The sequence below is a fragment of the Myotis daubentonii genome, chromosome 20 (assembly GCF_963259705.1).
Source record: "Myotis daubentonii chromosome 20, mMyoDau2.1, whole genome shotgun sequence".
NCBI classification, from domain to species: Eukaryota; Metazoa; Chordata; class Mammalia; order Chiroptera; family Vespertilionidae; genus Myotis; species Myotis daubentonii.
This window is the reverse complement of record NC_081859.1, coordinates 7,812,867-7,835,632: the sequence shown is the minus strand read 5'-3', so window position 1 is coordinate 7,835,632 and position 22,766 is coordinate 7,812,867. Positions and strand designations below refer to the sequence as shown.

The window sequence follows — 22,766 nt, the reverse complement described above, 5'->3', positions numbered from 1 at the left end:
GAGCCAAACCGGTTAGGGCTTTATATCTCTTATATGTCATCTTTTTTCTTGTCTAGGGATTCAGTATAATGTTGAATAAGAGGAATGATAATGTTGAACAAGAACATTTTTGTCTAATTCCTGATTTTAGTGGGAATATTGATATTTAAGGGAAGGAAGATAAAAACTGAGAAAGGAAACTGAGAAGGAATTGGTAGAAAAGGGAGGAAAAATATCAGGATGAAGAGAAGAAAATTGCAGGAGGGAGTAGCCAAAGATGTCAAAGCCAAGTCCTCTTCAGGCTCGATTACAGATGCTCTCCGTAAAATGATACGATCTTATGGAGGGAGTTCTGAACTTCAATGCCGAGTTAATCCCTGGAGTAATTTTCTTAAACTGTTCAGAACCAAAATTGCTGGATGGAGCCTGTGACCACTTTTGCAAAGCTTCCTAGGTTGATTCTGAGATGCAGTTGGGGTTGGGAGTGATTAATTTCAGCCACTTGCTTCATCTAATAACAGAACAATTTATTTAAAAGCAGTTAGATGGGCACTAGGCTTACAGGGTTGATCATTTTCTAAGTTTTATAAATGTCTAATCACTATGTTGTACACCTGAAACTAATATAAAATTGTATGTCAACTGTAATTTAAATAAAAAAATAATAAAAGCACGGGACAGAGACTAGCTAGAATGAAATAATTTATTATAAAGAAGGCATTTTTCCATAAATCTGTTTCATCAACATACATAACAACATTTCAGTATGTTCATAACTGGAAATTTTTAAAAATTACTGTGAAAACAAGAATGAGATTCAGGTAACAACTTGTGCTTCTGTGGCCTAAAAAAATCTGGCTTATACAATAGGAATGTTGATTAAACAACTGACAAGGATAGTCAATTGGAACTAAACTTTTCTTTTACTTCTCCCAATAAAAGGAGGAACAGAAATGTGACAGACTTTACAGATTCTCCAGATGTTAAAATTGGTCTGGTGGATGAATTAATCACCAAGTTCTTAAAATCTATTTTCTACTCCTAAGTACCTAAAAACAGATCACTGATCAATGCAGAATAAAGTCAAGGGGGCGCTCTGATTACACCCCATTAGTCTTAAACTGTATGATTCTGAGAAGCAAGTCCTCCTCCTAGCTAAGTAAATGAAATGTTCCCTTAAAGAATGAGTGCATGTTTTTAGGTTGTCTGTGGTTTATTGATAATATCGCAGCACAGCAGACAGACTCCAATGGCTCCACGTGGTGTCTTGAAATTCATCCCAACGGGAGGCTGAGTGACGTGCAGGCTGGACAGACTGCCCAAGTCCGCGAGGGTCAGCATTTCCTCAGTGTCAGGATCAACTTCAAGGACGTCCTCATCCAAGGCTGAGACTTCGGGAACGTGGTCCTCTCTCCTCCCTCTCCTCCTGCAGCTGTCCCCCTAGCTAAGGCCACCAGACTGGCTTAGGGGACGAGTGCTTTTTTAACAGATTCGGGAACGCGGCTGGCGTAGTAGTCATGGTTCCTCAGCGAGGCCAGGACCCCAGCGGAGTTCATGTGCTTCACTTCCTTGTCGTACTGAAGGGCATTGCCATGGACGTCGGTTAACTTGCCTACAGAAAAAACACAGCACGTTAATGGCTGATTCTACCGTAATAGTTCATTATTTGTAAGCGCCTCTTGCTTCCCTGGGCAATAATATCCAATTATCTCTGCAGAAGGAAGATAATGGTTAAGTGTTAATAATTCACTTGAAATTTAAGACTACAGAACAATTTTAACTAACTGAAGGATAAAACATTCTTTCTTCTGATTAAAATCATTTCACTTAGCGTTTTCTTTTTTTAAAAAAAAATACATTTTATTGATTTTTTACAGAGAGGAAGGGAGAGGGATAGAGTTAGAAACATCGATGAGAGAGAAGCATCGATCAGCTGCCTCCTGCACACCCGCTACTGGGGATGTGCCCGCAACCAAGGTACATGCTCTTGACCGGGATCGAACCTGGGACCCTTCAGTCCGCAGGCCGACCCTCTATCCACTGAGCCAAACCGGTTATGGCTCACTTAGCATTTTCAATTTTATTTCTCAGCGTCAATTCCTTTCTCTTTTCCTGAGCTGATCGCTTTTCCTATTGGTTATACTTCATCATCACTATTCCCATTTTTAAAACTACTTTCTTTATTCTACCATTTAATATTAACACTTTATTTGGTAAGAGTTTAAATGACATACATTCAGAAGATATAACTATTATATTAGTTTCATTTAATAATTCTAATGAAAATGGATTGTGATGAATTTCACTTCCTTGTCACGTAATGTTAATGAGATACTGATAAAATAATGTACTTGGAAAATGGAAAAGATAAAAAAATAAAAATAGCCCTAGCCGGTTTGGCTCGATGGATAGAGTGTCGGCCTGCAGACTGAAGGGTCCCAGGTTCGATTCCGGTCAAGGGTACATGCCTGGGTTGTAGGCTCGATCCCCAGTGGGGGGTGTGCAGGAGGCAGCCAATCAGTGATTCTCTCTCATTATTGATGTTTCTAACTCTCTCTCCCTCTTCCTTCCTCTCTGAAGTCAATAAAAATATATTAAAAATAAATAAATAAAAATAAAAATAAATAAAATTAAGGTTTGACTTGATGTCTATTTGAAATTTTAAAATCACCTAACTATGTACATATTTATAATATATTTTTAGTCAGATTTTTAAAATTCTAACTCTATGATCTTTAGCACTAATACAGAGATATTTACCAACATTGGCTTAAAATAAATTAGGTGGTTTTTTCAAGAAAAAAAAAAAAACAAAACCCTAGCTCTTGCTGATTTGTCTCAGTGGATAGAGCGTTGGCCTATGGACTGAAGGGTCTCAGATTCGATTCCCATCAAGGGCACATGCCCTGGTTGTGGGCTCAATCCTCAGTAGCGGGTGTGCAGGAGGCAGCCAATCAAAGATTCTCTTCTCATCACTGATGTCTCTATCTCTCTCTCTCACTCTCCCTTCCTCTCAGAAATCAGTAAAAATATATTTTTAAAAACCCCTAAAGGCATTAAAGCCATAAATTAATAAGGGTTTAATTAAGTTAACAACATGCAGATCAAGGTCCAACAAAAGAAACTGTATGTAAAGAAAAATGAACTGGCTGAAAATCTACTTTCTCGCCTATGAAATGTGGGGGTTGGAACAGATAATCGCTAACTTTCCTCCTAGCTCTTATATCCCGAGAGTCTAGGTAAAGTGGCGTTACTGCAAAAGCTATAATCCCCGCTAATAAAACGGACTCACCTCCCACAGCGTGTAGAATGACTTCCGGAGCACAAGTGTCCCACTTCTTACAGCCAGGACTCGCAAACACGTAAGCGGAGGCTTTGCCTTCAATCAGCTGAATGATCTGTAAAGTGAACGATGATAATTATCCCTCGACCATGACATGAACGAGGTGCAGATAAGAGAGGATTGCTTGTTTCTGTGAAATATATTTTAACTCCTCTGTTAGGGTCCACTTAGGTGAAAGCCTTTAGCAGGTTTATTTTTTTTATTTTTATTTTTTTTATTGCCTTTAGCAGGTTTAAATGACAAGACTATGATGAAGAAACATACAGGATACATGCATCATAATATCTAAGGGGGGAAAAGTGGTCAATAGGCTACAAGAAGGGTGAATGAACAGTCTCCATCTTCCAAGTTAGAGAAAATAGTTTTCTTTTTTATGTTTTTCTTTCTTTCTTACTGACTGACTGTAAAAGCAATATGTGTGTGTGTGTGTGTGTGTGTGTATGTATATATATAGTTCCAAAAATGTATGCACGCACTTTGAATAATTATAAAGGCAGTGTTTATTAAAATACATTTCATTTTCAAAATTGAAGTATCAGCTGTTAGAATGTGTATACATTTTTGGGGGGCACCCTGTATTTACTGTAGAAAAATTAAGTTATTTAACGTTATAAACAATTGACCATTATTATACACGGGATAGAGAAGCATCAACTAGTACAATAATGTGTCAATTGTAATAGCTCCTAAGAGATGTGTGATGCTGACTAGTCAATCTAACAAGTAGTTAGTTACTTGTCTTTGGGGTCATATCCATTATTAGTTGCACTGCCAAAATATGAATTTTTAAGTAGTCATCTTTTTTTTTTTAATATATTTTATTGATTTTTCACAGAGAGGAATGGAGAGGGATAGAGAGTTAGAAACATCGATGAGAGAGAAACATCGATCAGCCGCCTCCTGCACATCTCCCACTGGGGACGTGCCCGCAACCCAGGCACATGCCCTTGACCGGAATCGAACCCGGGACCCCTCAGTCCGCAGGCCGACGCTCCATCCACTGAGCCAAACCGGTTTCGGCAGCAGTCATCTTAATGATTCTTGTAATACTTGCATAAAACCGAGGCCACTGATAGAACTTGCATGACACAAAACTCTGGAAGCTTCTGTAAAGTGTGGTGAGGGATGATGATAGGTTTCAACTGGGGCACTGACAGTTGAGATGGACAAGAGACATTAGGGAAGAATTAAGATCTCTAGCTGGGTCTGGCTGGCCTGGCTCAGTGGTTGAGTGTAGGCCTATGATCCAGGAGGTCATGGTTCGATTCCTGGTCATCCCACTAGGGGGCGTGCAGGAGGCAGCCAACCAATGATTTTCTCTCATCATTCATGTTTCTCTCTCTCTCCCCCTCTCCCTTCCTCTCAAAATCAATAACATATATACTTTATCTATAGCTAGGACTAATTGATAGGACCTGAGCAAAGGAGTCTAGGACGACTTTTACATATCCAGCTGGAACAACTGGGAAAATGCTGGTACATTAACCAGAAAGGAACAGGGAGAGGAACACATCTGGGGGCAGGCAGAAAGAAGGTGAGTTCCAATCGGACATGCTGAATGAGAGCCTGAAGAATGTCATCATGATGGTATCTGGGGGGAATTAGATGAGAAGAGACGCAGATCCCACTGTTCCATTTCACAATTTCCTCAGGAGATGGGAGCCTGGAGGAGATCGTGGGGAAGTATCCAGGGAGAGGGGGCGGGGGCGGGCTAGGAGGAGCGGGCTAGGAAATAATCCAAGAGGGTCCCTGAGAAAAAAAGGGTTGGCAAGAGGCACGGGATCTTATCCTAACGACATTTTATATAAGTTTTTTTTTTTGGTTAAGCCTCACCTAAGGATATTTTTTTCCATTGCTTTTTAAAGAGAGTGGAACGGAAGGAGGGAGGGAGGAACATCTAGGTGAGAGAGACACATTGATTGGTTGCCTCCCACACATGCCTCAAGGGGGTGGAGGGAAGCAAACCCCCTCTGGTGGCCGGCCTACGCTCTAACCACTGAGCAACACCAGCCAGTTGACATATTTTCTCTGCACTGTCTTCACAAGAGATTTGAACCTTCACATTAAAAAAAAAAAATTCAAAAATGTTGCTGAAATGTGGTTTGAATGGCAAAGTACAATCTTTAATCTCTCCTCCCAAACTCCTCTTTGACATTCAGTTAAAAGCTCAGGTGTTCCCTTCAGTGAGTCAACTGCATTCCGAGTGGGTGGCGGACTGTTTCGTACCTTATTTCCCGCCCCGCCCACTCGCAGCACGTCGTCGGGGTTCATGGCGGTGACGCAGTCGGTGACCAGCTTGTTGCTGTGGGACCGGGTGGTGGTGATGATGTGCTTCCCGGCAGGCACTTCTTTCAGCTGGAACCCGAAGGCACCCAAGCCTAGAACTCCCCAGATTGTCCTTCCCAGCGCGGCACCAGGCCCTGCCTGTGGAAACAGGAAACACCAGCACAGCCTGTGATGAGTGGGAGAACATGTCAGCTCAGAACAAATAGAACACTGAGCTGTCACAGCGTCCTAACTGTTAGATCATAAAAACATGATCACGCTGTAGAGTACAAAGACAGTAACATCGACAGAGACATTTCCCTAGGGAATCAGCGGGTCGTTCTCACTGCTGTTTTGGTTGATAATTGGGTTTCAAAGGTACTGAAGGGAACTTCTGGTTCTTCCCCGGAGTCCTCGGGAGAGGAGACAGGTTAATTCCGGCTGCTCTCTGAATCATCGAATAAGCTCATTATCATATTTGAAATAGCTCTTTGCAAAGGGCACTGAAGTCCCCGGGAAATGAAACGCCATGTACTGATCAGTACTTTTCAATACCCGAGAAGGAGGCAGGATCTTGTCGACATGGGCCTAGCCCAGGGGTGGGCAAACTTTTTGACTCGAGGGCCACAATGGGTTCTTAAACTGGACCGGAGGGCCGGAACAAAAGCATGGATGGAGTGTTTGTGTGAACTAATATAAATTCAAAGTAAACATCATTACATAAAAGGGTACGGTCTTTTTTTTTTTTAGTTTTATTCATTTCAAATGGGCCGGATCCGGCCCGTGGGCCGTAGTTTGCCCACGGCTGGCCTAGGCGGTGGTGATAATGCATTTTGCTGCTATAGAGACAGAACAGCTGAACAGGCCGATACCGAAGAGCAGCCTGGATAATGGAGGTCAAGGTCACAGACTTCACTGGCAATGGTGGTAGTAAAATGACAGTGCCGACGCAGCCTTAGAATCTGTATTTGCCTTTGCAGACCTGGGAGCATTTTCCACCACACTGTTTATGCCCACGCACTTCATGTAGAAAAACATAACCAGTATTGCATGCCAAGTAAAACTGATGCATAAAATGATTAGTGCAAAGTCACCAAAAAGACCATTATTTAACACTAGAGGCCCGATGCACGAAATTCATGCAAGTTCGTCTGGAAGGTCGTTTGGCTGTCCGGTCTAATTAGCATATTAATGCTTTTATTATTATAGATAATAGACATACTAGTATATGGTAGGCATACAGAAATAAGTATGTTACTGAATACTGGACACGTACTAAGTGCTTTACATGTAGTATCTCATTTAATCTCCCAAACAACCCCACGAAGTAGGTGTTATCATCCTTACTTTATAGATGAGAAAAAGAGAGATTGGAACTATTAAATAACCCGACCAAGGACTCTAGGAAAATCATAACCAAACTGAGGCTCTTCTGGGTTCAAAGCCGACAGTCCTCAGCATTAGGCTGGGCTGCCTCAGTTTACTTGCAAAAAGCTTTCAAACACAGCACCCCGTGTGTCCTGCAGCAGGACCCTGAGGTGGAGGGATGGTGGTGGAGGAGTGCCCCTGGGGCCAGCACCCGTGGGAGGGCGGGAAGGCAGCACGAGTGGACACGGGGGAGCTGAGCTGTGACGCAGACCCAACAGCCTCCGCCGGCCCTATGGGAGTTCTGGAGCTAGACTGGCCCTTCAGGGTTGTACCAACTGGGGTGCAACGCCAGGCCTTCGTCCTGCACTCATCAGTCACCGGAAGTGCATCGCCTTGGGAAGGAGCGGGCCACTGGGCGAGGCAGCTCTTTGCAGGTGAGCGATCCCCGAGGACGCCGACAGTATCACGCCCTGCAAATGGAGCACCAAAGGCACCGCAGGGCCAGCACTGGGGACTCTCAGCCCCTGGAGCCTGCACTACCGAGAGGCTGGGGCCCGACACGCCGATGGGCTCAGTGGTGGCTCTGAGGGCTCAGTGGGCCTCAGATTGACTGCTGAGACGAATTCTCAAGAAGCCGACTTACTGAGCTTTCGTTATTCTGAAGAAGAAAGGAAAGCAATACAAAGAGTGGACACGAGCCTGGCCAGTGTGGCTCCGTGGTTGATGTCACGGTTCGATTCCTGGCCAGGGCACATGTCCAGATTGCGGGCTTGATCCCCAGTAGGGGGTGTGCAGGAGGCAGCCGATCAATGATTCTCTCCCATCAATGATGTTTCTCTCTCTCTCTCCCTCTTCCTTCTTCTCTGAAATCAATAAAAATATATTTAAAACACAAATAATGGGCATGAGTATTCTGGGCCTGAAAATGAATACTCTGGGCCACATAAATGAATATGGAGGCAAAGAGTACGGGACCATGGGATCCGGCATCTGGTGGGCAGGGCCATGCAGGCCCATGAGGCGGCCAGCCAGCTTCCTCTGTGCTCCTGATCGCCCTCTCCTCACTGTCTCTCCCCCTCAAAGGCTCCCCACCAACTTTCTGGGGGCAATGAGGCTACTCGTTTCACCTTACCGATGAGTTAAATTAAATCTCAGAATGGCTAAGAAGCTAGCGCCCATATAAAGATACACTGGGTTTCTTTGCACTAAGCCAAGTGTTTCCTTCAACTGCCTACCAGCTTCGGTATCTGTTAGAAGCAATAACGGAGTTTTAACTGATAAAGGTCTTTCATCCGGCTCAAAGAGCAATGCAGAGGAATCGGTAAGAGGCTGGACTGGGGTTTGAATCCCAGACGTGCCATCGACAAACTGGGTGACCCAGGGGAGCTACTTGCTTTGGTTTCTCTCTCTTTAAAACAGGGACAAGGGCCCTAGCCAGTCTGGCTCAGTGGAAAGAGCATCAGCCCAAGGACTGAAGGGTCCCGGGTTCGATTTCAGTCAAGGGCATATGCCCAGGGTACGAGCTCGATCCCTAGTAGGGGGTGTGTAGGTGGCAGCTGGTTGGTGATTCTATCTCATCATTGAGGTTTCTATCTCTCTCTCCCTCTCCTTCCTCTCTGAAAGCAATAAAAATATTTAAAAAATAAAACAGGGACAAGGTGAAAGGGTGATGGTGAGCATTAAATGAGATAATGCATGTGCACCCCTTGAGGCCGGTAAGATGTAACAAGTTCTTGATAGTATATTTGAGCTATTATGGTGATGGTGATGATGATGATGACTGAAAGTTGAATATTCAGCCTTGCATACCATCAACAGAACTGAGCAACCTTCTCTTTGTTGCAACATATTTCAAGGCACAAGCAAGAGGGAAGGAAGAAAGGATAACGAGAGTATACAGAGGGAATGTGGTGAAGGGACAGGCGACGAAGGGGAGAAACAGAACAGGAGGAGATGAGCGGCTGCGTGGGCTCGACGAGGCTGGCTGGCAACACAGGTTTCCTACCTCTTTGCTGCGAACTAGTGGAGCCAAACTCTAGCTATTTTTCTCACCTTTGCTTCCTTCCTGCGTTCCCTCAACTTCTGCTTTTCATTGTTCTGTGGAAAATGAATACAAGTTTTCTAACCTCAGAAGGGATGGAAGGGATGGGTGTTATTCACAACTTCTAAGCACTCAGATCCTTTTTGGATGAAAGGTGCCATGCATTACAATGTGATCTAGGAATAAAAATGTCTCCCTTTCAAGTAACAGTGTTAACTTAAAGTTTCTGTAGCGGCCACAAACTTGTATCTGTATAAAATATTACATAAACATTAAAGTCACAGTAAAATACTTAGTGGATACTTAATATGAGAAACTTTACCAATAATGCCTAACTAGTTTTGCGAAATAGTCTTAATAAGAACATGATTGTAGGTATTATCATACAAATGGTAGAATATAACAAAACTATCTTAGAGGTAGAGGTTACGCTTGCTCTTAACTCAAATTGGAAATTCAGAAGGAATAGTCCTCACTCTGGTTACTTGGTTTCTCCAACGTTCTATCAAGGTCAGACTCATGTCAATACCTGAAGTAATAATCTCAATCGTTTCCTTTAACTTTAATGTGATCTAGTGATCTATTCTTGCTTTGGAATCACATTAATCTCTTGCTTCTGAGGAAGACAATTTCTTGGGAGCAGAGTAGAAAGCCCAGCCCTATTAGAGAGAAAGTAAGAGAAAGGTGCAGGAGCGTACTCAGTTCTGCTTCAACGCTGACTCTAGTTTAGGCGCGAGGCAGTGTTACCTGGGAAACAACATGGCTAGCATCTTTCTCGGTTCGAATGGCTCCCTTCTTCAATGTGCTTGGAGGGCCACCTGTAAGTCAGGTGTCTCAATGACCAGGCTAATCCAGAACCACATCAGCAATCCCCCAACGTCTGCATTTGAACGTCAAGGCCTGCGCTGCGTGTATGACGTATGCATCCCTGGCACCCATGCCCCCCGAAGCTCTGACTCCACAGGTCTGGGGTGTATTTTGAAAAGATGAATGCATGTGCAACCGAGCTCAACACCACCAGGCTAGATAATATCAGGGACCATATATCACTATAATTACTGATCTAATAAAATATTTGTGTGTGGCTCCCCGCCACCTCCCTGCCGGTGGGGGCCGCCATGTGTGGGCAACATCGACCTGCTGGCCGCCTCAGCCCATCTCTCATGTCTGCGTGAGAGAGCAGGACAGCACAGCCAGGTGCACAGCGAGGCCTCCATCCGCACTGGTCACTGGCCAGAGTTCTCTTGACCCCTGGGCCCCCCCATAGCCTGCTCGAATGGCCCTGTTTCCTGGCATCTGCCTTCCCACAGAAGAAGTGATTCAAGTGGGAAAGAAACGTGAGCAGGTGCCATTGAGGCTTGGAGATGCTGAAACGTGACTTGTCTGCTGCAACCTCGGGAATCAGGAGACTGAATCTAAAGATAATATGGAGGGAAATCCAGAAGGTTCCAAGAAGTCTAGGGGATGACTCCTCAGACACCACACGCCACGGCGATGCGGAAGACTTAGCACAGGAGTCCTGTGAAAACTGCCCTCCAGAGACCAAATCGTTAACTCCCTTTACCTGATTCTGGACTTGTTGGGTTCCTCTCCCTTTGCACGAAAAGAAAGACCCCTTTCAACTCCTTCAAAACCTTCATCTGCCTGGGGGAAGCGGGTCGTCTCATCTGGCTGCCTCTTGAAATAACCTCTGTCCTTGTTGCATTAAAAAAAACAACTGTATCCGTTACAGTCCTACCTGGTAGTTGTAATACGGCTGGTTAATAACTCCCGCTATGGCTTTCCCTTCATAAGCAATTCCAATCAGGACTGTTACATTGTCAAGAAGACCTAGAGAGAAGAAATGAGTATCGATTATGATGTAACTTTTTCATGTCATATGACTCCTCATCGGCAAGTGAATTGCTGCGGGCTATTTTTGCAGTAAAGGTATGGAATCCACAGTGATTCATCCATGATCAATCCAACTTCTGGCAAAATGCACAAATTATAAGAGAGCTGGCCAGAGAGAGAAGCGGGGTCTAGGGCCACGTCACTGGATTGCCACGCCTGGTCTCATTAGTACACTCTGAAAACCAATTAAATTGACCGGCCATAATTCCACAGCCATTATCATTGGATCCCTGTGCCCCCTCTGCCACCATCCAGCTCACTCCTGCCTGCTGGAGTCACTTTTATAATACAGGCTCTCAAGCCCTTTCCCAGAACCAGTGAATCAAAATCTCCAGAGGTGGGGGAGGTGGGAATCTAGACCAGCTGTGTAGGTGCTGTGTGAACCCTAAAGCTGTCCAGAGCCTCCCTGTTCCACAGTGGCGATGTCTTCAGTGCACACACATACATACACATGCACACGTGCTCACACACACACGCACACACTCTGCAGGACTCGCTCATTGCAGCTACGTCTCCTCCAAGGACAGAGAAGGAGCTTTCTCTAGTAATTATGAGAAATTTTATTTTCTCAAGCCATGCAGCTGAGAACCAACGTAAGAAAAACTAGGGAGCTCTTTAGTTCAGAAGTAAAACCCAAAGCTTACGTTATGCTCGAAAAATCTACAACTTGGGCTCTGAGCCTGGTCTTTACGTTCAGGTTGCCCATTTTATGTTAATTTGCTGCTTTGTTCTCTTTCTCATCTTCAATAATTTCAGAAGAGGAAAATATTGCAAGGTGTTTCCAAACCCATCTTTAAAGGTGAGGCGGAACAGAAAGACAGTGAGGGGACAGTGTATGGGGGGGCGGGGGGGTAGGGCCAGTGGAGGAACAAGGGCAGTACGGTTGTGCTTCTCTTTGGGGCTCTACACCAACAAAGCTGGGGTTCAGTGTGGTAACACTGGTTCAATGCTAGTTATTCTCACGTAAGGTCATTAGAATTGGGGGGCTGGTAGACTGTGTGTGTCGGGGGGGTATGAGAAGGAGATGAATTTTCTCCGTGTCGTGTGACAATCACTGATGTATCACCACAGTTAGCTAGGATGGGCACAAACACAGCTTTAGGACACACACATAAAAAATAACACCGGCTTTTCACACAACATAAGAAACAGTAAATGTTTACACTCAACATCACAGGCTAGTCCTCCTGCTCCCAATACGAACAGGAAAGAGGTACCAACCTTCAGTGTACTCCTTGGTGCCATCCAGGGGATCGACCCAGACCACGAGCTAAAAGATACCAGGAAATATCCACATTAAGTCTCCAAAACATATATATGTAAAAAAAAAAAAAATAGATTTAAATAGACTAACCAAAACAGCTCCCTTTTTATTTCAGTTCTGAAATTATATTACAGATGGCTTATGCCAGTGTCATCAGTTTTGTGATGGTAAAAGGAAATGTATTGTTTTGCAGTCATGGAACAAGTCCCGTTCAGTTGGAGAAAAGTCCGACCTAAGAATTTTAAAAATGAAGTGCTTCCTGGGTTGACTGTCAGCAGCAACTGGACACAATGCTGGGTACACACTGAGCGCTAGATCAGCGGTTCTCAACCTTCCTAACGCCGCGACCCTTTAATACAGTTCATGTTGTGGGGACCCCCAATTTCATTGTTACAAATTTAACATAATTAAAGCATAGTGATGAATCACAAAAAACAATATGTAATTATAGATGTGTTTTCCGATGGTCTTAGGCGACCCCTGTGAAAGGGTCGTTCGACCCCCAAAGGGGTCGCGACCCACAGGTTGAGAACCGCTGCTCTAGATGGTGAGGCGGAGAAACTCCACAGTGGCACCAAAGTGCGCTGATTTTAAAAAATGACAACGTGACCGACGTAAGGTCACCGTCTGCATATGACAAGTAAAAATCCACAGTTTATAGAACTGACGGTAGACAGAAAAAGGAGTCCTTTCTACTCAGGACTGTTGACCTGATTCAGGCCAGGTGGCCATGAACGGCTAGAACTGGAACGCGATGGGACTTTGCCAGCGAGGGCTTCTTCTGATGAAAGACACGTCTCCTTTCCTTTGCATCCTTCAGACCCCAGAGCAAGGTGCCTTACTCACGGTGAGTATTCAATGAGTGTGTGTTAGACAAATTAAAAGGAAAAAAATCAAAGAAGTATGACAGTTATCTGAAGTCACAGATGTAACTAAAGCAACGACAAAACGCAGGCAAGGCGAGTTTCACGGCCTTCCAAAAATGTAAGGTAGTGGTCTGTTTCATCTCCTTTCGGCCCCAGTTGCCAATGAAATGTTTTACTACCAAATCTGCTACATAAAAAATTAGATTTTCTCCCTAAAAGTCGTTTTAATAATAGCTTTAGAGTGAAGAATAACCAGCAGCAAGAAAAACTGAATTCTAAAGGAACAGGTCAGACATTCCGTGTGGTGCCTGATACCCCACGTTGGCTCTGAAAGTTTCCCAAGTCCCGGGTGCCTCTATTTTATAACTGCCAACTTCCCATCATCCTAGGCGAGTGTTATTCCCTTTACTATGGCAGAAACAAACACAAAGAGACCACCAAGAAAGACGAACAGAGAGCTGAGCAATGATGTGGAACATACATCTTCCTCTTTAATCGTGCTGTATTGTGACGGGCACGGCTTCCGGAGGATTTCTTCCCACTGACCATCTTCAATCAGCTCCTGATCCACTTCCTCAGAAGGCAGGTCCTGCAGCAGAGAACACTGGTCACTGACGCGGCCGGGTGTCCACCGAGCACTTCGGTGTCAGGGACGGAAGAAATGTCAGCGTCCGTTTTCACTATTCCTACCACTGAGGCTCAGCGCTTTAAAGCAAACCGAGTAAAACTGCAAACATGGCCGAAACCGGTTTGGCTCAGTGGATAGAGCGTCGGCCTGCGGACTGAAAGGTCCCAGGTTCGATTCCGGTCGAGGGCATGTACCTGGGTTGCGGGCATATCCCCAGTAGGAGATGTGCAGGAGGCAGCTGATCGATGTTTCTCTCTCATCGATATTTCTAACTCTCTATCTCTCTCCCTTCCTCTCTGTAAAAAATCAATAAAATATTAAAAAAAAAACCTGCAAACATGACCAGATGGGGCTCATCAAAGCTGGCAACAGAGCCCCAACTTCATTAGGCTGAACAGTGAGAAGGAAAAGAATTCTTACGTACTATAAACTTTTCAACATAAGTGGTTCTGACATCAGCTACTGCTCTCTCAATTACATGAGACATCCATTCTTTTACTTTCCCAGCGTTAGGCTAAGTATGTAAGTAAGCCTAATTAGAAAAACAGACGCCCTGCAGGTGTGGCTCAGCGGTTGAGCATCGACCTATGAATCAGGAGGTCATGGTTCGATTCCTGGTCAGGGCTCATGCCCGGGGACGGGGGTTTGGTCCCCAGTGTGGGGCATGTAGGAGGCAGCCCAACATGATTCTCTCTCATCATTGATGTTTCTCTCTCTCTCCCTCTCCCTTCCTCTCTAAAATCAGTATGTTTTGAAAAAACAGAAACAAAACCCATTTTATTCTAAACTTCTAGAACTCTGCCCATCTTTTAGTTCAGATGCTGAATATTATAACAAAAACCATATCTTTGATGGTCAAGAATTGAGACATCTGGCCTAAAAATGGACCAAAATATTTCATAATCAAACATTTCCTTCAAGTCTTAAGGAATATAATTATTTTTGCATTAAAATGGTAGATACAATGCTTGAGGTCATAATAGTGGTATATAATCACTAACGTGGCAATTGTACATCCATATGGTAAACAGGCATTTAAATACATACCATAGCCCTGCCAACTCTCACCTCTTCCCCTATGATGGTTAGTTTGGGGAATTTTCGTGCCAGGGAGGAACAGATGCTCATTTGTGCCAGTCGGTCGGCTTTGGTCTGCAGGTCCGTTGGACTGGTCTGCAACAGAGAGGCAAGCGTTAGCAGAGCTCATATGCAAGGTCGTCCTCTGATGCCTAAGACATGAGCGTCTGTATCATTTAAATGACCCTGTCTATTGTTAGATTCATAGGTCTTAACATCATATGATCAACTATTTTCTTGGCTTGGTGTTTCTCAGGGGACTCAAAGTGGTAAAAGTTTGGAGAGGAGCTTTCAAATTATCAGAAGATGTTCTTCCCAGTTCAGAAATTGCTTTCATGCCTGGCTAGTATGGCTCTGTTGGTTGTCATCCCACGTATGAGGAGGTAGAAGTTGGATTCCTGGTCAGGGCATATGCCGGGATTGTGGGCTTGATCCCCAGTAGGGGGCGTGGGGAGCTCATCAATGTTTCTATTGAGGTTTCTATCTCTCTCCCTCTCCCTTCCTCTCTCTGAAATCAATAAAAACATATTTTACAAAAAGAAAAGAAATTGCTTTAAAAGATCTCTACATCAATTTTTTTTGTTTAAACAGGTTAAGCGATACAGAATTCATAACTTCTTCAGGCAGTCAAAGCTAAAAAACACTGTATCTTCAGTTACTTGAAAGGAATTCTTTATATGGATTCTTCCAGAACTTTCACTCACTAATCCGAATCCTAGTAATTCAAGGGGTCCCCAGGGCACTTCCTCGGTGTAAAGGAAAAATTCCTATTCCTGAAATATAAAAATGAACAACTATAATATTTAATATGCTGCTCACCTATGGCACCCTCACTCAATCCAGTCATTCTAGTGAAAGACAGTGGAAAATCTCAGAACTGACCGCCACAACCTCCTTTGTTAGTTTCTTTTCAGAGAATTATGACTTGCTCTCATTTACACATGCCTGGTTAGGTGAATTCACAGATGATATGAATTTACATACACAGAATTTTTACGATGCTTTGTAATGAGTTCGGCAGTGATCATGAAAATCAACCCCTTTAAGGCACACTGAGATCTGCTGCTTATCTCGATGTCAAGTGCTACTCTGCTCCAATGTGGTGCCACCAGGCAGAGATCTCTGTTTCATTCCCTAAAGAGTGATGTCTGGCGCACAGTAGGTACTCTACAAGTATCTGCTGAATGAAACCTCTGAGGAGAATTGTTGAGCTGGAAGACGACATATATCAATGAAGTTCAGAGACCACCAGAGAAGAACACACATTGGCAGCCGTTTAACTATCTGAGAAAGCTATTCCTACTCTTTTCTTCCCTAGCGCAAATATTTCCTGTTCTTCCTACTGGTAGAGGGTCAGATCTCACCATTCTGCAATCCCCAAAGGGGAGCCATTGATTATTCCAGCTATTAAAGTCTGTCCAGATTATTACATCCTTGAGCGAAACCTCAAGGAACAAAAACGAAGTCGGTACGAAATAAGATGAGATTTCCCGGTACCTTCTCCACGATTCCCAGGTCTCCTTCGGCGATAACACGTCTGACTATGGTTCCTGCCTTCTGAGCTATCGAATATGCTGAGGCCACCAACCGCATCAGCACCGTGTGACCGGAAGCCATGGTCAGTCCTAAAGGGAAAGGGAGAGAAAGGTTTTGTTACTTTCAAAGCCAACTACTGGCTTTTATTTACTTGAATTCAATTCAGCACGTATACTAGTATAGTGCATGCTCACTTGGGGTTGGCCCATTTAACTGTATAGATCGTTAAGAGAGACCTGGAAAAACCCCCATTTCAGTAATAGCTCTCAATAAACTCTAAGTCTTCTCTCTCTGCAGATGGGACATGTGGCCGCAACAGGTCCCAGCCGATTGAGCACGTGAGAAAGCTTTATGCACGAGGTGTGTGACGTGCAAAGACTGTGGTGGGCGCTTCCGGAGCTGAAAATACATAACAACTTCCTTGAAGAGCTGATATTGTGGTGCATTGGGAATAAAGTATTAAACCCTCAGGTCTATAGCATAGACCTGGTGCCAAGACAGGTGTGAATAGCATAAGGGATGTGGATATACAGCAGTGATGGCGAACCTTTTGAGCTCGGCGTGTCAGCATTTTGAAAAACCCTAACTTAACTCTGGTGCCGTGTCATATATAGAAATTTTTTGATATTTGCAACCATAGTAAAACAAAGACTTATATTTTTGATATTTATTTTATATATTTAAATGCCATTTAACAAAGAAAAATCAACCAAAAAAATGAGTTCGCGTGTCACCTCTGACACGTGTGTCATAGGTTCGCCATCACTGATATACAGGGTGTCCCCCAAAAATGTATGCACACTTTGAATAATTATAAAGGCGGTAGTATTATTAAAATGCATTTCATTTTCAAAATGAAGTAGAATCTACAGACATAGTGTGCATACATTTTTAGGGGGGGTATACCCTGTATGTGTGGAGTAATTAAAAAGGGGAGGGATTGCATGTGATGACAATTAGTTTCTGAAAAATCGGCAAGTATTGCTTTAGAGATAAAGTGAAATTTCGCCTGCTGATTATTTACCAGCATCCTCATCAGTAGCCACACAGAGAGAATAGCAGCGTAACTAACTGGAGTGAAGACCAATTGTATAGAAAAGTAATGAGTGTCTGAGTCGTTTCTGGCCCCGGTAGAAAAATAGGAAGAAAACAGCCTTTAGGACCAAAGGCAGCAGCCCAGTCCAAGTGAGAAAGGCCCTTCACCCCTTTGTCGACCCATTCCAGGCGAAGTGGCTGGCTCTTCTCAGCAGATGCATTCCCACAGAGAGGTGGCAGCTAAAGGCTACCCATTGGGGGCACTCGGCAGCCAAGGAAATAAGTCCCTCAGTCACTAAAATTGCAGGATTTGAATCTGTATCTTCAAAGATGAACATATTTGATCCTAAACCAGTCAGGGCCTTTCAGCCTCTTTTTAAAAAAAATATATTTTTATTGATTTCAGAGTGGAAGTGAGAGGGAGAGAGAAACATCAATGATGCCCTACTGGTTTGGCTCAGTGGATAGAGCATCAGCCTGCGAACTGAAGGGTCCCAGATTGATTGTAGTCAAGGGCACATGCCTGGGTTTCGGGCTTGATCCCCAGTAGGGGACGTGCGGGAGGCAGCCAATCAATGATTCTCATCATTGATGTTTCTCTCTCTCTCTCTCCCTTCCTCTCTGAAATCAATAAAGATATATTTAAAAATATATATATTAAAAAAAAAGAAACATCACCTTGGAATCGAACCCAGGACACCCTAGTGTGTAGGCCAACGCTCTATCCACTGAGTCAAACCAGCCCTAGCGCCTTTTAGCCTCTTTACATCTTTTTTTTTTCTATCATCCACGTTCTATTCACAGGGATTATGAACATCGATGAGACAGCAAACAAGGGAAGTGTCTGAAACCCTTCAGAAGAAAAGAACTGAAATTGAAATGCAAACTAAAAGGTAATGAATACCATATTGTGACCAACAGCTGTCTGGAATTAAGATGAAAATAAAGCGGGTTTCAATGTATTTCAAGTCTGTTTACCTTATTACATCACAATCAGGCAATATTCATTTTCTTGGCATACGAGGTGTTACACGTGGAAAAATGGGTTATGATAATTACTATCTCAGCAACACCTCAAGAACAAAACAGGAGAAATAATTTAACAAAACACTTGCCTTACCTCTACTCCCTCATATCCACCACCAGCCACATATCTGCTTTATTCTGTACTGAATATTCAGGCAACTAACCTGTACTATGCAGATGTCTTCACCATGAGGCTATTTTATTATTTTTTTAAATATATTTTTTTATTGATTTCAGAGAGGAAGGAAGAGGGAGAGAGAGAGAGATAGAAACATCAATGATGAGAATCACTGATTGGCTGCCTCCTGCACGCCCCACTGGGGGGCATCAAGCCCGCTACCCAGGCATGTGCCCTTGGCTGGAATCGAACCTGGGACCCTTTAGTCCACAGGCTGACACTCTACCCACTGAGCCAAACCGGCCGGGGCCATGAGGCTGTTTTAATGTGTTGCACACTCAGTCCCCGCCTTACGATGGCCTGTGGAAGGCAGACCGGTTTCCCTCACTGTATGGTGTTCTTCCTGTTCTCAGGTAGCATTTACCTTTGAGCCGGCTGAGCAGTCATTACAGTCTTGCCAGGCTTCATACATGACTAAACCACTCCCCTTTCTTTTTGCCAAGTCCACGGTCACTTCTTCCAAAGAAAAACTTGTAGGCTTTGCCTTTCTCCTACGTTCTTCAGAAAATGTATATTTACAAATCCCCATGTATGAACGAACATCAGCTTTATGCGAATGTGGAAAATCAGGTTTGGTGCGAAGCACACATCGACTTACAAAGAGATCCTGTAAATCTCTTTTCAATCGGCACATAGGAAACATGTCTACCATGTCCTCTGAAGAATTTCTTTGGTCCAAGCTGAATCAGCAATGAAATGTTACTGTCCCCTAGCCCTAATATTGTTCTCACATACTTTTTTAAACAAATGAATACAATGTTGGCTCTTTGTATAAAGAAAATGCAGCTAATTCTATTATCGTAATGCAACATCTGTAACAGAGGTTCCTATAAGCCTTTTTAATTGTGACCCTTCCCAGACCCCAAATGAGAATTACCTGTAGCCGGTACCGGTGGGTACAGAACAGGCCAAAAAAGCTACCTGCAAGTTAACTAACTTCCTTATAGAAGTTCAGATTAAACTCACCCTGCTTCCTTCTCTACCATCTGTACTCCACTGGGTCCTAAAACACGCACGTTCGCTTACCTGGCTCAAAGGTGAGTGATACCTGTGAACAATTAGAACAACACTGTACAGCAACGGTTCTCAACCTGTGGGTCGCGACCTCTTTGGCGGTCGAACGACCCTTTCACAGGGGTCACCTAAGACCATCCTGCATATCAGATATTTACATGACGATTCATAACAGTAGCAACATGACAGTGATGAAGTAGCCACGAAAATAATTTTATGGTTGGGTCACAACATGAGGAACTGTATTTAAAGGGCCAGAAGGTTGAGAACCACTGCCCTCCAGTAAGGGAACCTGATCTGTCTTGTGGGAGTTTACTGAAAACCAGCATAGTGGTTACAGGCGCAGGCATTGGAGACAATTGCCTGAGTCCAGATCATGGCCCTGGCACCTACACGCTGTGTGACCTTAGGAAAGCCTCTTAAACTCTCTGTGCCTCAATCTGTAAAATGGAGCTAACAACGGTACCGAAAGCACGGAGTTGTAATTATTACACGAAAAGCACATATAAAGCACGTAAGACAGTCTCCGGCACAAGGGAAGCACGCAGTTACACCGGCTAAAACATTCCTGTAGCTTTTGCAACGTTATTTTAACCCCGAAGATATTCTGTTGATAATCAATATGACCCTGAATCATAGTACGGCTTCTTTTAAATCACATTCTGGGCTTGAGGCTTAGCGTATATATGAAAATAAGGTTGTATGACCACGGAAAACAATCAACCTAACTTAATCCTAGCTTTTAGGTCAGTGGTTCTCAACCTTCCTAATGCCGCGACCCTTGAATACAGTGTCTCATGTTGTGGTGACCCCCAATTTCATTGTTACAAATTGAACATAATGAAAGCATAGTGATTCATCACAAAAACAATATGTAATTATATATGTGTTTTCCGATGGTCTTAGGCGACCCCTGTGAAAGGGTCGTTTGACCGCCAAAGGGGTCGCGACCCACAGGTTGAGAACCGCTGTTTTAGGGAATCTTTACAGCTGCCAACGTGGCTAGTTCAGGAATCCAACAATCCTCTCTTTCTCTCTCTCTTTTCATAGCCTGGGAGAGTATCTTGAATTCTGTATAAAGGTGGCGAGCATATGAGGGAATAATGAGTGTGCGATCAAAATACTGAGATTATTTACCTTTGGAACCCAACCAAATGGTGCTAAAGTTCAAGGTCATCTGGAAATATAAAAATGTGAGCACAACAGAGCATACCAAAATAGGGTATAAAATTATAGTAATTAAATAGGCTATGAAATTATAATTAAAAGTTTAGTCCTGGGCAGAATTAGACAAATTAAGGGCATCAGATAAATTCTAGAGCTAGAACCAAACACAATAAAGTTGATATTTCAAATCACGGGGGAAAGTTAATTAGGCATAAATGGCGGGGCAATTGGTAATTTTTTTTAAAAAACGTTGGATCCTTTTTGCATTCTTTATATTGATCAAATTCCAGATCAGTGCATAATTTTAAAAGCAAAGCATGAAACTCTAAAAGTATGGGAGTAAAACGGGTGAAGTGTTTTATAAGTTTCGTTAAAGGGCTTATAAACATGACGAAAACAAAATTCATAAAAGAATGTACTGATAAATTTGACTGCATATACAATTTTGACTGTATACAGTTTTGACACCATAAACAATGCAAAAAGATGACTGACAAAAAAAAAAAGAGAGAAAAAAATTTGTATCACATGCTAGATACATGAGCTCATTTTTGTTACATAAAAAGGGCTTTTATCCCTAGCCAGTTTGGCTCAATGGATAGAGCGTCGGCCTGCAGACTGAAGGGACCTGGGTTCGATTCCAGCCAAGGGCACATGCCTGGGTTTTGGACTCGATCCCCAGTAGGGGGCATGCAGGAGGCAGCCGAACAATGATTCTCTCTCATCATTGATATTTCTCTCTCTCCCTCTTCCTTCTTCTCTGAAATCAAAAAAGAAATATATTTAATTAAAAAAGGGGCTTTTATGCACCCATAGGTAAAAGATGAATAATCCAATAGAAAAAGGAGCAAAAGACACGAACAAGCAATTCCTAGAAAAAAGAAAAGCAATGGCTGGTAAATACCTGAAATGCTCAACTTCACTAGTTTTGATAGAAATGCAAAGAAAAACCGTGAGAAATGGCTGTTCATTTGTGAGATTGGCACAGACTAGAGAGTTTGCCCAAATGTGGCTGGAGTGTGAGGACACGTCGTCCTGAGCACTGTTACAAGGATGCAAAGTGGTGAAACCTTTTGGAAAGGTTATAAAAACCGCATTTAAAAAGCCAAACGGCCCTAACCGGTTTGGCTCAGTGGATAGAGCCTCGGCCTGCGGACTGAAGGGTCCCAGGTTCGATTCCGGTGAAGGGCATGTACCTTGGTTGCGGCACATCCCCAGTGGGGGGTGTGCAGGAGGCAGCTGATCAATGCTTCTCTCTCATCGATGTTTCTAACTCTCTATCCCTCTCCCTTCCTCTCTGTAAAAAAATCAAAAAGAAAAAAGCCAAACGTACAGGTTTCGAACTAGCAATTCTGTCTATTTTCAGGAAAACAAGTAAATCAAGCAGGTCTACAGGTGTGTAGGGAGGACACGCATTAGGAAGAATGCCTGCTCTTTTAATGAGATTTAATTGTAGGTTTTAATTGTAGATTTAACCCACAGTCTAGGTTTGCCTTGTTATGTTTCACAAAATAGAGCCCATAAAGACCCCGGAGAATGAAGATAAAATCTCATCTCTACACCTGCAACGTTGACACTCACGAACCTCGGTCCGATACAGGACCATCCAGACGCGCAGAGTCACGCCAATCTTTTTGCACAGAAATCCCTCGAATCTCCGCGTATCTGTGCAGAGGGGTGGAGTTAGGGGACCTTGCCCTTGCCCTGACCCGCAGGGGAGAAACTTACTTACGCCGACAGGCCTGGGACAGAGTTGGTCGAAAGACACTCCAGGGATAACCCCCCAAAAGGCGTTATGAAGCAACAGGTCCCTCGCGGCGTCCGGCACAGCTGTCTCCCAGTCAACAGGACGTCAGGGGACGTAGGGCAACCCTACCTCCGCTACTGCGCATGCGGCAAACTCGGCGCAGGCGCAGAGCAGCTGCGTCGCTGAGACCTCGTCCGACTCCCGAGCCGGCGAAACTCCACTGCTCCGTGTTTTCCTTAAGCTCTCGGTTGGCGCTAAGTTGCCCGCGGCCCAAGTGGAAGGTGTGTGTCTACCTTTTTAAGGATTCTTGCTGCTTTCAGCGAGTCTCCTAGCCCACTC

General features: G+C 43.8%; 1 protein-coding gene across 5 annotated transcripts; it reads right to left on the bottom strand.

The window, feature by feature from the left end:
- Positions 1–668: 668 nt before the first annotated feature.
- BPNT1 (3'(2'), 5'-bisphosphate nucleotidase 1) lies at positions 669–22,766 on the bottom strand. 5 transcript variants are annotated; one of them, XM_059677790.1, is made up of 11 exons: positions 22,413–22,766; positions 19,466–19,547; positions 16,222–16,349; positions 14,716–14,820; positions 13,501–13,608; positions 12,111–12,159; positions 10,735–10,826; positions 9,008–9,052; positions 5,549–5,746; positions 3,272–3,377; positions 669–1,591 (listed from the first exon to the last, which is right to left on the bottom strand). In XM_059677790.1, exons 3-11 carry the CDS (start codon positions 16,339–16,341, stop codon positions 1,443–1,445), a joined length of 972 nt encoding a protein of 323 aa, XP_059533773.1. In that variant the 5' UTR covers positions 16,342–16,349; positions 19,466–19,547; positions 22,413–22,766; the 3' UTR covers positions 669–1,442. The 5 variants fall into 5 exon arrangements, with proteins under 5 accessions (XP_059533773.1, XP_059533771.1, XP_059533769.1 ...); XM_059677788.1 differs by lacking the exon at positions 19,466–19,547 and having other exon boundaries at positions 22,409–22,766; XM_059677786.1 differs by lacking the exon at positions 19,466–19,547 and having other exon boundaries at positions 22,413–22,763.

Coding starts and splice junctions, on each gene's coding strand:
- BPNT1 (XM_059677788.1), bottom strand. CDS start 16,341: ATGGCTTCCGGTCACACGGTGCTGATGCGGTTGGTGGCCTCAGCATAT. Junction 14,821..16,221: donor ACCTGGGAATCGTGGAGAAG/GTACCGGGAAAT, acceptor TCTCTGTTGCAG/ACCAGTCCAACGGACCTGCA. Junction 9,053..10,734: donor AGCCGTATTACAACTACCAG/GTAGGACTGTAA, acceptor CATTTTCCACAG/AACAATGAAAAGCAGAAGTT.